At 57.4% G+C, this 13,424-nt stretch overlaps 1 protein-coding gene across 3 annotated transcripts in view; it reads left to right on the top strand.

The window, feature by feature from the left end:
* TRPM2 (transient receptor potential cation channel subfamily M member 2) overlaps positions 1-13,424 on the top strand; it is a 46,798-nt gene that overhangs the window by 2,188 nt on the left and 31,186 nt on the right. For 2 of the 3 annotated variants that reach the window (XM_032865207.1, XM_032865205.1), the window contains 4 exons: positions 7,222-7,390; positions 7,939-8,119; positions 9,615-9,781; positions 12,498-12,678. In XM_032865207.1, coding sequence (XP_032721098.1) covers positions 7,222-7,390; positions 7,939-8,119; positions 9,615-9,781; positions 12,498-12,678 — 698 coding nt within the window. The remainder of the gene's footprint in view (positions 1-7,221; positions 7,391-7,938; positions 8,120-9,614; positions 9,782-12,497; positions 12,679-13,424) is intronic. The other variant, XM_032865206.1, reaches the window with a different exon arrangement.

The raw sequence follows: 13,424 nt of genomic DNA, 5'->3' as shown, positions 1-13,424 counted from the left end.
GTGTCGAGGTTTCTACTTTTAGTTACTTCAAAATAGGCTCATGGACATAGCCTCAGAGAGCCCTAGAGGCCCCCATGTCCCCATCCATGACCCATGGGCTGCAGACTCATTCTGGAATGGACCATGTCGGGCTTCCAGCTTGCGGGGGTGGGGGCCCCCACCAGCAGCACCCTGGGCCCCTTCTTTGCTCTGAGTTGCGACCAGTGGGGAATGTTGATGGGGGTCAGTGAGGCCTGGGGGTACAGCTTGGGTTTGAGGTACTCCCTTAGTACCCCTTTCCCCACGTTGAAGAAAGTGCTCAGGATGTGTTTGGTTCTGGAAATTTCTAGAAGCTCTTTTATTAGCATCAGGTTAATGCGGGAGCCTGTCCCAGGGAGATAGCAGGGGTGTGTGTCTGGGGACCAGGGGACCGAGCGAGGGCCAGGGAGATGGGGACACCAGAGGAGTTTTACTGTGAGTCCGTGTCTGTATAATTGGTTAGCGGCAACTAGAATGAATGATGTCCACTGTTTCCTGACTGGCTGTGTCTTATTACTTAATGCAGGTCCCTAAATTGTGTTTCAGAAGCTTTAAATGAGCAGGACTTAGAGGACAGGATTTACAGCTGGAGAGGGGAAGCAGGCCCCCCGAGGTCCTGGGGAGAGCTCTGGGGCCCAGGGCACCAGTAGCCTCAGGGAGGGCGGCGAGCTTGCCGAGGGGCGATTGCATGGGGGTTTTCCATCCTCCACTAACTGGGAGCTCAGCAGGCGCGGCCGGGGTCTGGGTCATTGCCCAGAAGCACCGGTGACCCACAGATGATGTCCGAGAGCCCGCTGGTTGACGAAGAGAGCATCGTTATGATCTCTGATTTCCCGTCTCAAAGATTTGGGACCACAGGTGGCACAGTGGGGTCTGCAGAGTGGTCGGGTGCCTGGGGGTTGGGGCTGTCCCCACTGCCCGGTGCCCTGGCGAGCCTGGGGGAGGGCAGTCTGTCCAGCCTGCTGCCAGTCACCATGCTTCCCATGAGGAAGGTGCTGTCCAAGGGCGGGTGGGCCCCAGGGAGAAAGGGGGGCTGATTCCAGGCTGGGGTGGGTGGTGGAGGCTGGTTTCTGGGGGTCCTCAAGGCCACCCTGAGTTCAGTGATTTCTAGGACCCGGTGACAGGCTGTCACAGCACCAGGGCTCACACCAGGCTCAGCAAGGGAAAACACAGGCAGGGTCCAGAGACCCCCACAGGCGGGCTTGCCACACCCTCCCCCTCCCGAGGGACACACCAGCTGGGAAAAGGGCAGCAAGCCGTTGGCCGTGTCTCTGTCCTGCAAAGCCGTTGGGGACTCAGTGCCTGGGGTTAGCCCTGTGGGCGGTTCCCGTAGGCCCCTCTGTCTAGCATCCCCCAAATTCCAGGCCCCAAGGGAAAGCAGGTGTTCTGCATAAATCCCAGCGTTTGCGGGGTCTGGGCCCACGGCAGAGCCCACGGGTCGGGGACTGCATAGCTCTGTGAAAGCCGGGCGGCCGGGGCCGGCGGGGGCCATGTGAGCAGGGTCACCAGCTGCACCAGCTCTCATCTCGGGAGCCGGCTGCGCTTGGCGCAGGGCCCTTCTCATTGGGCCCATCAGACGGGTCCCTCCAGCGGACGGCACGAGGGTGGGGAAGGTCCTCCCCATCACACAACAAGCTTCGGAAAAGGTGCATTTCTACACTTGAACCATTTCCATCAAGTGCGCTAGGGTGTCCCCCACCTTCTTCCAGACCCGAACCCCCCGCCTCCCCCGGCATCTCTAACTGGTTCCACGTCCAGAGGGCCCTCCTCTGCTCTCCCTTCCCTCCACCGCCCCCTGGCCCATCCCCGTATTCTGGCACGCTGACCTCGTGGCCCTGGTGTGCTGGTTCTCTTCCTGGAACACCACATCCTCCGCCGTCTGGCACAGAGACTGAAGCGGGTCCTTCGGAAATGATCTTGAGGACCAGACGAGCGTGCTCAGGGAGTCAAGGCGCCACTCCAGGCCGCAGGGAGGGGCCCAGATGGAGAGACCGCACATCTGCGGGCTCTGTGCTTGCACTGGGACTAGTGCTGGTGTCCCCCTTCATGCCTGTCTGGGCCAAGAGCTCCGCAGAGAGGCTGACTATTTCATTTCTGGGCCAGTGGACTGGGTGCCGTTTCCTGCCTTGAGTCAGCCTAGCGAGCCACTTAGCTTTCAGACCCAGGCTCCGCTGAGAGGACTGGCTCAGGGACGAGCTAGGGAGGTGGCCCGTCAGAGGCCATTAGAGACTTAGAAAGTCGGGGGCAACCCTGGGCCAAGGTACAAGAGCTGGGTCCTCACCCTGGCGGTTCCCTCCCCTGCCGTGGACCACAGGTCGAGGAAGTCACACAGCATGCGGCGTGTACCCTGGGATCACTGCAGGAGACCTTAGTCTCCCTTAGGGGGTCCATGGAGGAGGTCAGTGGGCATGCCCTGAGCTCACCATGGGCAGGCGCTTGTGCTCAGAGCACTGGGAGGACCCCATGGCCATGACACACCCCAGGAGGGGCATCTCTGTAAGAGCCCGGAGCACAGGCCAGGCTGTGGGTCTCTATTTTTTATTTAAATAGAGTGTAGTTAACGCACAATGCATTATTGGTCTCAGGGGTGGAGGTCAGGGAGTCCCGCAGCATGTCCCATCACGTGCCCTCCTGAATGCCCGTCCCCCCTGTCACCCCACCCCCCACCCACCTCCAGCGACCCTGTTTGTTTCCTAGAGTTCAGCATCGCTTACGGTTTGTCTCCCTCCTGATTTTGTCTTGTTTTATTTCCCCCTCCCTTCCTCTATGCCCCTCTGCTTTGTTTCTTAAATCCCACATACGAGTGAGATCGTATAATTGTCTTTCTCGGACTGACTGACTTCGCTCAGCACAATCCCCCCCAGTCCCATCCACGCCGATGCAAAGGGCAGGACGTCTCCCTTTCTGACGGCCGAGTCACATTCCATTGTGTAGACGAACCCCGTCTTCTCTGTCCGTTCATCTGCCGACGGACATCTGGGCTCTTCCCACAGTCTGGCCGTTGTGGACGTCGCTGCTGTGAATACTGGGGGGAAGGGGCCCCTTCGGATCACTCTGTCTTCATCTTTGGGGTAAATACCCAGTAGTGCGATTGCTGGGTTGTAGGGCAGCTCTATTCTCAACTTTCTGAGGACCCTCCACGCTGTTTTCCAGAGTGGCTGCCCCAGCTTGCATTCCCGCCAACAGTGCAGGAGGCTCCCCTTCCTCTGCATCCTCGCCAGCACCTGTCGTTTCCTGACTGGTTCATTTTAGCCATTCTGACCGGTGTGAGGTGGGATCTCACTGTGGTTTTGATTTGTATTTCCCTGATGCCGAGTGATGTGGAGCACTTTCTCATGTGTCTGTTGTCCATCTGGATGTCTTCTTTGCAGAAGTGTCTGTTCATGTCTTTTGCCCATTTCTTAATTGGATTATTTGTTCTTTGGGTGTTGAGTTTGTTAAGTTCTTTATAGATCTTGGATACTAGCCCTCTGTCTGATAAGACATTTGCAAATACTTTCTCCCATTCTGTCAGTTGTCTTTGATTTTGTCAACTGTTGCCTTTGCTGTGCAGAAGCTTTTGATCTTGATGACGTCCCAATAGCTCATTTCTGCCCCTGCTGCCCTTGCCTTCGGAACTGAGTCTAGGGAGAAGTTGCTGTGGCTGAGGTCACAGAGGTCGCTGCCTGTGTCCTCCTCCTCATATTCAGGTCTTCCACCCATCTTGAGTCTACTTCTGTGTGCGGCGTAAGAGGCTGTGGGTCTCCTAACCAACCCGTTCTTGGTGCTCTGTATGCGCCATTGTTTTGCACTAGTTTTATGAATTATTCCTAGGGGCACCTGGAGGCTCAGTTGGGTGTCTGACTTGGGCTCAGGTCATGATCGCAAGGTCCTGGGATCGAGCGTGGGTTGGGGTCTGTGCTCAGTGGGGAGTGTGCTTGTTGCTGTGCCCCTCCCCTGGCTCACATGCGCACGCTCTCTCTCTCTCTCTCTCTCTCAAAGAAATAAGTAAAATCTTAAAAAAATTATTTCTAGAACCTTGTTTGACCCTCAAAGCATTTGTTAGGGTGGGGGTTGGGGAGTGTACTGTTTTCCCCATTGACCAGCAGAGAAGTGGAGAGTCAGAGCAATGCTCTACACTAGGTAATTGGCAGGCAGCCCAGCCGTCCTTCCCCTGTGCTACCTGGCCCTGGTTTCACATGGCCCTGGTCTCACCTGGCCCTGGTCTCACTTGGCCCTGGTCTCGACTGGTTGTTCTGTCTCATCTGGATCTTGTCTTTCAGGTCACTAGATACTAGCAAAAAATCAGAACCTAAACATTCATAATTTCCAATTAAACGAGGTATAAAGAGCACATTCATCTCCTCTTTCTCCTGAAGCCCCAATGAATAGCAGTAAAGGAACAAGAAGTCTCAACCCGTGAACATGAAGGGAATAAGAGAGGAGGTCATGGCTGATGGGAGGCGTGGGTGCACTCTTGCGGGGAAAGCAGAAACCAGAGCGGGGAGTCCCCGAGGTGGGGTTCTCCTGTAGCAGCACCCGCGTTAGGCCAGCTGGGCCCCAGGTCTGGCTGCAAGGCTGGGCATCATGCACCTTGTTGGCCCTGTGTCTAGGGTTTTTTTTAACCTTTTATTTTGGAATAATTGTAGATTTTGGCAAGTTGCCGAGATACAACAGATAGCACCCCTGTTTCCACTGCCGGTTCTGCACTCGTGTTCTCTGCCCCCGTCACCCTAACCCCTGGCAACCGTGAACCCATTCTTCATCCCTTTAACTCTCTCACCTCAAGACTGTTACATAAGGAATCCTACCCTCACAATCTTTTCAGTGTTTCGCTCAGCACAAGCCTTCAAGATCCACTCGGGTTGTTCCATGTGTCCAGTCTGCTCCTCTTCAATGCCGAGTGGTCCGGTCACGTCCAGTTTGCCTCCAACACTATACCTGAAGTGAGATTTTTGAAGAAAACAAGTAATTGGGTCTTATTTTTTTAGCCCACTCTGTCGATCTGTGTTTTTTTAAATTGGCATATTTAGGATATTATATTTAATGTAATTACAGATATGTTAGGATTTGAGTCTGCTGCTGCATTTTTCTGTTTTCAGTTTGGTTTTTTGTTTTTCTTTTTCTGTGCTTCCAGGGGACTTGAGCATGTCTTTGGAGTCCCACTTACCCTTCCTATTGTTCCTTCTCCCTTTCTGATATTCAACCATTCCACCTGCTATCACCCCACTTCTGTTTAGAGAACGTCCTTTATCCCTCCTTTTTGGGTAGCTCTGCGGGTGATTCCCTTAGTTTTCCTGCAGGAGGATGTCCAACTTCCGTTTCCCGTGTGAATCATGTATTTGTTGAGTAGAGAATTCTGGGCTGGTAGGTTCTGGTTTTGTATGCCACTTCCTCCTTGCACTTCTTTTTGGTTTCTGATGAGAAGTTGCTTGTTATTTGAATGATTTCCCCCAATACATAAGTTGTCATTTTGGTCTTGCTGTGTTCAAGATTTTTTCTTTTGTCTTCAGTTTATAGAAGTTTGATTTCTCGTATCCTGGTATGCCTCTCTTTGGGTTCATAGTGTTTGGTGTTTCCTCAGATTCTTGAATCTGTAGATTTATATCTTCTTTCCAAGTGTGGGAGATTTGGGCCATTCATTATTTTTCTTTGCTGTAATAGGTAGTATTTTGTTTTGATTTCAGTTTCTAATTGTTTGTTACTGCTATATAAACATAAAGTTGATTCATTTCTGTTGATATTGTACCCTACAAATGTGTTAGACTTATCGTCGGTCTTATAGCTTTTTATAGATTCCTTAGGATTTTCTACACTCAAAATTATTCATGTGTGAATAAGGATAGTTTTACTTCTTTTCCTATATGTGTGCCTTTTCTTTCTTTTCTTTCCCTCTTTCCCTTCCTTCTTCCTTTCCTTTCCTTTCCTTTCCTTTCCTTTCCTTTCCTTTCGTTTCCTTTCTGCCATTCTTTTAGCCAGGATCTCCAGTGCCATGCTGCCCAGCAGAGCTGAGGGGGGGACACCACTGTCTTGTCCCCAGTCTTCAAGACAAAGTGCTCATCCTTTCATCCTTGAGTATGATGTTAGCAGTAGGAGTTTCACAGATGCTTTTTCACCGGGTTGAGGAAGTTCCCCTCTCTTCTTACTTCATTGAAAGTTGCTATTATAAACAGATGTTGAATTTGGTAAAACACTTTATGCACCCATCAAATTATCATTAGACTTTTCTTCCTTATTCTGTTAATATGATAACGCAACCTTGCATTCCTGAGAAAGCTCCCACTTGGTGATAATTTTTTAAATGAACTTTTCAATGTTAATTCAAGTGTAATGTACAGTGGTTTCAGCTGAATGATACCATGATTCAGCACTTACATACATAACTCAGTGATCATTGTGATTGGTCATAATTTCTTTACATGCTTTTCTAGCCCTGCCTCCTTTCTCTCTTCCCTCTGGGACTGATGACACGCACATTTGGTGTTTTGTCATAGTTCTGCAGGTCCCAGAGGCTATTTATTTAGGTCTGTTTTCTCTCTGGTGTTTGTGTTGGGTTATTTCTATGTTCTATCTTCAAGTTTGTGGATTCTTTCCTCTGCCACCTTCATTCATTGGTGAGTTCACCTACTGATTTTCAAAAACATTTTGGTTAGTTAGTGCATTTTTTACTTCTAAATTTCCATTTGATGTACCTTCTATTTCTTTGCTGAGACTTTATGTTTTTTTTTCATCTTTTTCAAGTGTGTTCATGATTCCTTGGTAAAGCATTTTTGTGAAAGCTGCCATAAAATCCTTGTCAGATAATTCTAACATGTGTATCACCTTGACATTGGGGGCTGCTGTCTTTTCTCATTCTGGTGGAGATTTCCTAGTTCCTGGGATGACTAGTGATTTTCCATCTGAAATTGTGATATTTTGGGTGTTATATGTAAGATTCTGCATCCTGTGTTTTAGCAGGTCCCCTCTGACATATCTGTGCCCTGTGGGGATAGAAGTCCAAGCTTTTTCAGCCTGAGCTGATATGTGGCAGGGAGGGGCTTCTTGTTCCTGTGGGCCTGGGACGGATGCTCAGCTTCCCACTGGGCCTCCACTGACACTGTTGCTGGGGGTGCCTCCTCACTGCTGGGGGGTGAAAGTCCTGACCGTCCATTGGGCCCCTGTTGACGCCCCAGAGGGGAGCACAGATGCAGCTTGCTTCCTCCAGTGACTGTGCGGTCTTTGCAGGAAGGTGGTGTGTGAGTGCGGATACACACGCCAGCAACACTTGGAGGAGGCAACCAGGCCCCACACTTTGCAGGGAAAAGATTGGGACCCCCAAAAACATGTCCAGGAGATGCCAACGGACGCCTTTGGTGACATTGTTTTCAAGGGCCTGGGCCAGAAGGTGGGAAAGGTTGGTCTTCCTCCCTCTGTTGTTCTCACTGTGGATTCGTGTCAACCTTCTGTGATCCGAGGTGGCCAGGACTTCCTGGTGTGGGAGAGAGGCAGGCTGAAACCTGAGGCATCCAGCCTGCCAGCACTGGGGAAGGGGTGGGCGGGGGCTCCACAAGGCTCACAGGGGACCCACGGGGCTCTCTGAGTTCTGGGTCCCCACAGAGCAGGGTGGACCTTGGGCTGGGTGTGTCCTACAGCAGAGAAGCAGGGTGGGGAGGGTCCTGTGGGCACAGGGCTAGGCTAGGGGGGCTGGGAAGGTGCAGCCGGTCTCCTCAGGGTGGCCTGTCCTCCCGCTGGGCCTTGCTTCTGGGCCTTTGCCCCTTCTTCCTCCTCTCAATCTGCGTCCTGTTTGGGCATGGACACTTTGACTCACTGGCGTAGACCCAGGGTGGGAGGTGCCCATCCCGCTGGCGGGGCTCTCAGACATGGCCGCACGGCTCTCTCTGGGGCTCAGCTGTCCACCCGCTGATCCAGCGTGTCCTCTGCTGTCCTTTGACTTCCCTGCAGTACGTCCGCCTCTCCCAGGACACACCCCCCAGCGTGATCTACCACCTCATGACCCAGTACTGGGGCCTGGATGTCCCCAACCTCCTCATCTCGGTGACAGGTGGGGCCAAGGACTTCAACATGAAGCCCAGGCTCAAGAGTGTGTTCCGAAGAGGCCTGGTCAAGGTGGCCCAGACCACAGGTAGCCCTTGGGGCTGGGAGCCATGGGTGGGCTGAGCAGACAGCACTGGGGTGTGGGGACCAGAGCAGCCCTGGGGAGTCCCCAAGGCCATGCCCTGCTGGGTCAGACTTGCCCAGCCCTTTCTTGCTGGCCCACAGGGGCTGCTGCTCAGTTGCTCCTGGGGCGGACACAGCTCTGGTGAGCTCCTGGTGGCCCCACCTGGCTCTGCATCATCAGGAGGCCTGAGGCAACTGTGAGCCAATATGGTGGCCGGTGGAGGAGGCTGCAGGGTTTGTCCTCATCATGGGGATGTCCGTGAGGGTCTCCGTTAACCAAAGCACTGTAGCCTAATCCATCTGTCCACGTCTGAGAGGGAGGAACTGCCGTGCGAGGGGATGGCCTCGGGGTTCTGTGTCCCCCAAGGCCACACTTCCAAGAGCCCAGGGCAGGGCCACAGGGTGTGGCCCTTGGTGCTGTGTCAGAGTGATGCTGGAGCCGTAGCCACAGTGCCCACGGCCTCCAAGGGGGCTACACTGGGTCGGTTCATGGCAGAAGAGCAAGGGTTCTGGGTCCAGGTGATTGGGGCCACCCCGGGAAGGCCGACCCTCCTTCTAGGCTCTGACTTTAGCCACGCAGGAGGGCCACGCCCTCTGTTTGGTCCTTGCCCCGAAACAGAGCCTCGGTCTGAGTCCTCCTGGAGTCTCCTCACTTGCGGGACCAGGCTAAATGCGTCCGTCACCCAGGCATGCTCCTGACCGGGGCTGTGAACCCATTAGGGGCTCACCTGTCCTGCAGGTCATCTCAGGTGACACGCCTTGATGGTTATCTTGTTAGCATTCAGTAGCAGTGTCCCCGCCCCAAAGCCCAAGCCACATGTTTGAGCGGGTTCCTCAGGCACAGCCGCACAGAACTGGGGGGGGTCTTCCTCCGGGCGGAAGACAGACAGGGGTGCGGCAGAAGCGGCTGTGACACAATCTCGCGTCACCCAGGCCTGGCGTCCCTTCTCCTTGCCTGTCCGGGATGACCAGAGCCGGTCCCCTGGGTCAGGCTGGACCACAGCAGGGAAGGGGGTGCCCTGTGGGGGCCACTGCGAGCCGCATGCCCAGTGGGTACCGTGGTGAAGTGAGGAGGTTGGGAGCTGGGGTTCAGGCCGCCACACTCAGGCCCCAGGAACCACGGGGAAGAAGGGACATTTATGTCTTGGAGTAGAAGAATTCAGACAGACGTGTTCCCCAGTGCAGGACAGAGAGAGGCAGCGGGCAGGTGGGGAGAGAGGCCTGCAGTCCCCGTCCCTGTCCCCCACCCCCGGCCTGGGCAGGTGGGAAGCCTCGGCCCCTGGAGCTGCACCGCGAAGGCAGGATCACAGTGCGGCTTCCTCCGTGGTCCCGGCCCTGAGATGCTCCCGACGAGGAGTCGGAGAGCCCAGTGGAGGCCCCGCAGATCCACGGGAGGGAGCACCAGGGCGACAGGGTCAGGCTGGCGTGTGGCAGGCGCTCACCTCTGCTCCTCTCCCCAGGGGCCTGGATTATCACCGGAGGGTCCCACGCGGGCGTCATGAAGCAGGTGGGCGAGGCGGTGCGGGACTTCACCCTGAGCAGCTGCCACGATGAGGGAGACGTCGTCACTGTCGGAATTGCCACGTGGGGCACCGTGCACAACCGAGAGGGCCTGATCCATCCCTCGGTGAGCTAAGCAGCCCCCCTGGGGTGCTGGTCAGGGTCAGGGCCTGATCCATCCCTTAGAGAGCTCAGTGGCCCACCCCCCGGGGGTGTGGGTCAGAGGAGGTCAGGTGCGGAATCCCACTAGGTACAGCAGGGGACAGGCCTCCGTCTGGACCCCGGGCTAAGTGCAGTGGGGAGGGAAGGGCCTGGCCAGGGGCCCAAGAGACCGGGGCTCATGCCCGGCCGCACTGTAGCCCCTGACGGCCGGGCCAGCAGCTAACTGGGCTGGGTGTCCTTATGACCACGGGACGGCTCCAAGCAGGAGCCTCAGGGCCACCACGGGTCATCCCGACAGCCGTTCCGACAGGTCATGGATTTCGCAGACGGCAGGATCTGTACGGATTGGGGTGCACTGAGGCTCTGCGGTGGCCCCAGCCCAGAGTGGAGTGTGGCAGTCACGGCCACCAGGCGTGTGGAGGAGGGCGCGGTAGTGGGAGGCCAGCCGTCGAACACGGAGAAGGTCATCGGTTCCTTCAGCGAGAGTCTTAAAAGACGCAGCGGGTTTGGTTCGACGAGCGCACGTGCACTTAATTCCCACAGTCGGGGACGTTCCGGGAACACGCTGGCCTGACGGGCCGTGAGCGGGGACTTACGAGTGGGGGCCTCCCGCCTTCCGGGGCCACCCAGTGCTCTTTCCCAGGAAGAACCCTCTGGAATGGGGACTGCTTTTCCCTCATGGTTACTGGTGATTTGGCCAGCCTGCCCCCGGTCTTTGTCCTTCAGTGGTGGAGCCGCCGGGGCGCTCAGCGGGGCAGGACTGGTTCCACCTTGCGTGCTCCTTCTGGGGAGTGGAAACCGAGGCCGAGAGATGGGGTCGCCTTGGAGACCACTCTTGACTTTCTCCCCGTGACACCTCCATGCCATCCTCTGCAGACGACAGGAGTGCATGCGCTGGCCCCGTCCCTCCTGGGTCAGTGTCCTGGGGCCACTGGAACCGTGATCGCAGATGTGGCCACTGAAAGCCGCAGAAATGCATCCTCCCCCTTCCGGACGCCAGAGGTCAGGAATGAGGTCAAAGTGTGGACGGGCTGTCCTCCCTCCAGAGGCTCTGGGGAGGCTGCTTCTGCCTCCAGACTCTGCTGCCCCCTGGGCCTGCCCTGACTGGGGTTCTGATGTCTTTGGACGACAGGGGCTCAGCCCGTTGCAGGCGGCCCTCAACCCCCAGAGATTCACGTCCATTGTACGTGCAAACTGTATTCACCCCAACCCTAGGCTCCCCACACATCAACCCATTACAGCACCTGCTCAGCCTGAAAGTCCCCGATCCCAGCCTCTGGGTCCTCCAAGTCTGGCAGGAGCGACACTTTGCGTGTGACCCATCCTGAGACAGCACCCCCCTCGTGCGTGGACCCGTGACCCCGGGAAACAAGCTACTTTCTTCTGGAACACAATAATGGGACAGGCAGCCTAGAGCAGCTGCCCATTCTCATCCCAAAAGGGGAACGTGCCAGGAATAAAGGGGTCTTGGTCGCTGAACTCTGGAGTCTCTGTGACTTGAGGCCCAGCTTCCGCCTCATCCGTGACCCTGCCCCGGGGATGATCGTGCCGTTTTCTTGAAGGTTATCTGCTGGTTTCCCGCCTGCCGTGGTCTGGGAGTCTGACATCCCGTGTCCCTTCAGTCCTGGTTAGCCAGGCTTCCGCTGACACGACATCCTGTCTTCCTGGCGTGTGTCGTGTGCCGCAGACACGGAGCCGGCCCTCAGCGCCTTTGTGGGTGATGCCGCCTCTGTTCCAGGCTCCCCGAGGTGGTGGAGCCAGAGCCACGCGCCTCCCATGCCATCCCCTGCGAACATCCAGCCCTGCCCGGGAGCCGGCCTCCTGTCGGCGCAGGCCGCCTTCCCAAGCTGGACAGGCTGAGCGCGTCCCAGGTCTTCAAGTCCCGGTTCCCTCAACGTGCCCCCTTCCTCAGCAAGAAGCCAGGGGCACCTGCCCGCTGCTCGTCCGCGTCCACGCCCGTCACTTACACTCGTGCCCTCCGCACAGCGGCCGCGTGCAGCTCAGGGAGCAACCGTCATCCCCCCGTTTCCAATGCCGTGGTCCTCGTGCCCTCTGGGCCGCCCCAGCAGCCCCTCGGCCTCCGTCCACACGGCTGGAAGACCGGAACCGCTCGCTCCGCCTGCTCTCCCTGCCCTCCGCCAGCGCCGGGGCCTCTGCCGCCGCGCTCCCACCGGGTCCATTCCAGGCTCTCCCGCCACGTGCCGTGTTCTGCCAGCCTCCACCGTCACCGCGCTCCGGAACCCTCCCGCACCTGCGACAGCGACACCCCGATTCCAGCTGGAGGCCGCACGACGGGGGTCTCTCCCTCTCCTGGAGGCCGGAGTCCGAACCCCTGCGGCTCGACCCCACGCAGGCGTCGGGAGCTGTCGGGGAGCCGCGCCTGGTCTGGCATTCACAGCCGCGGGGCCCGCCCCCCGGTAGTCCGTCTCCCTCTGCCACCCCGGGAGGTGGCGTTTAGGACCTGCCTGGACCCTTCAGGATAACCCTCCCGTGTCACCATCCTTTATTTCATCAAATCTGCAGTGACTGTTTTTCCAAATTAGGTAACATTCGTAGTTTCCAGGGTTGAGGGCTTCTTGTCTTTGGGGGTCAGTATCCAGCCTCGCAGACCCCCCAGTCCTAGCGTTCCAGACGCAGAGCTCCCCGTCTGTCTGTGCCTGACGCGTCTCCGCTGTCCCCAGGGCGGCTTTCCTGCGGAGTACATCGTGGACGAGGAAGGCCAGGGGTGCCTGAGCTGCCTGGACAGTAACCACTCCCACTTCATCCTTGTGGACGACGGGACCCACGGCCGCTACGGGGTCGAGATCCCCCTGAGGACGAAGCTGGAGAAGTTCGTGTCGGAGCAGACAAAGGAAAGAGGAGGCAAGTGGCGCGTCGCTTCGAGGCTCTCCGTGTTGGGGGGAGCCGGCTGGTCCAGGGGCCTGGGGCATGGCGGGCTGTGAGCAGGACGGTCAGCAGGTGGGGGTCAGGGGTGCCCTGAGCGCCGCTGGACTTGGTCCCGCCGTCTCCCCACACCCGCTCAGCGGGGACGTGTCTGTCACCCGGTTTGACCGCCGGAGGGAGGTGGGCAAGCCCCCAGCTCTCCCGCTCTCTCGCGGGCCGTTGACCACCTACAATCACGCTACACCCCCCGCGTGGGCTCTGTCCAGAAGCGAGAACATATAGGACGCGGCCCTGACGTCGGTCCCATTGTGGGTGAGATGGGGGGTTCCAGGTGCAGGGATTCAAGCAGGATTTGGGGGGAGGAGAAGGGACACGGAGCGGCAGGTTCCCGGCTCCACGGCGGGGGGGTGGGGGCCTTTGAGCAGCGAGCAGTGGTGCCCCCCGAGGACTCGCCAGCCTGGCATGCGGGGCCCTGAGTGCAGGCGGCTGGGACACACCGCCCTTCTCCGTCCTCGGGTGAGGCTGACGCTAGGAGGGCAAGGGGGGGCGGTGGGCAGAGCCGCCGCAGCGGCACCTGGATGCACAGTCTGCTGCCCAGGAGGGGTTTCTAAAGTCCTCCGCTGGCGGGAGGGGAGGGAAGGTTCAGGGTAGGGGGGAGGGTGGGCCAGAGGACGGAGGTCCCGCGCCGCATGCCCCCCCCGGACGGTGCCTTCTGCCCACCGGCT

The sequence above is a fragment of the Lontra canadensis genome, unplaced genomic scaffold, assembly GCF_010015895.1.
Source record: "Lontra canadensis isolate GAN:19392208 unplaced genomic scaffold, GSC_riverotter_1.0 scaffold29, whole genome shotgun sequence".
NCBI lineage: Eukaryota > Metazoa > Chordata > Mammalia > Carnivora > Mustelidae > Lontra > Lontra canadensis.
This window is presented reverse-complemented; position numbering and strand designations above follow the sequence as displayed.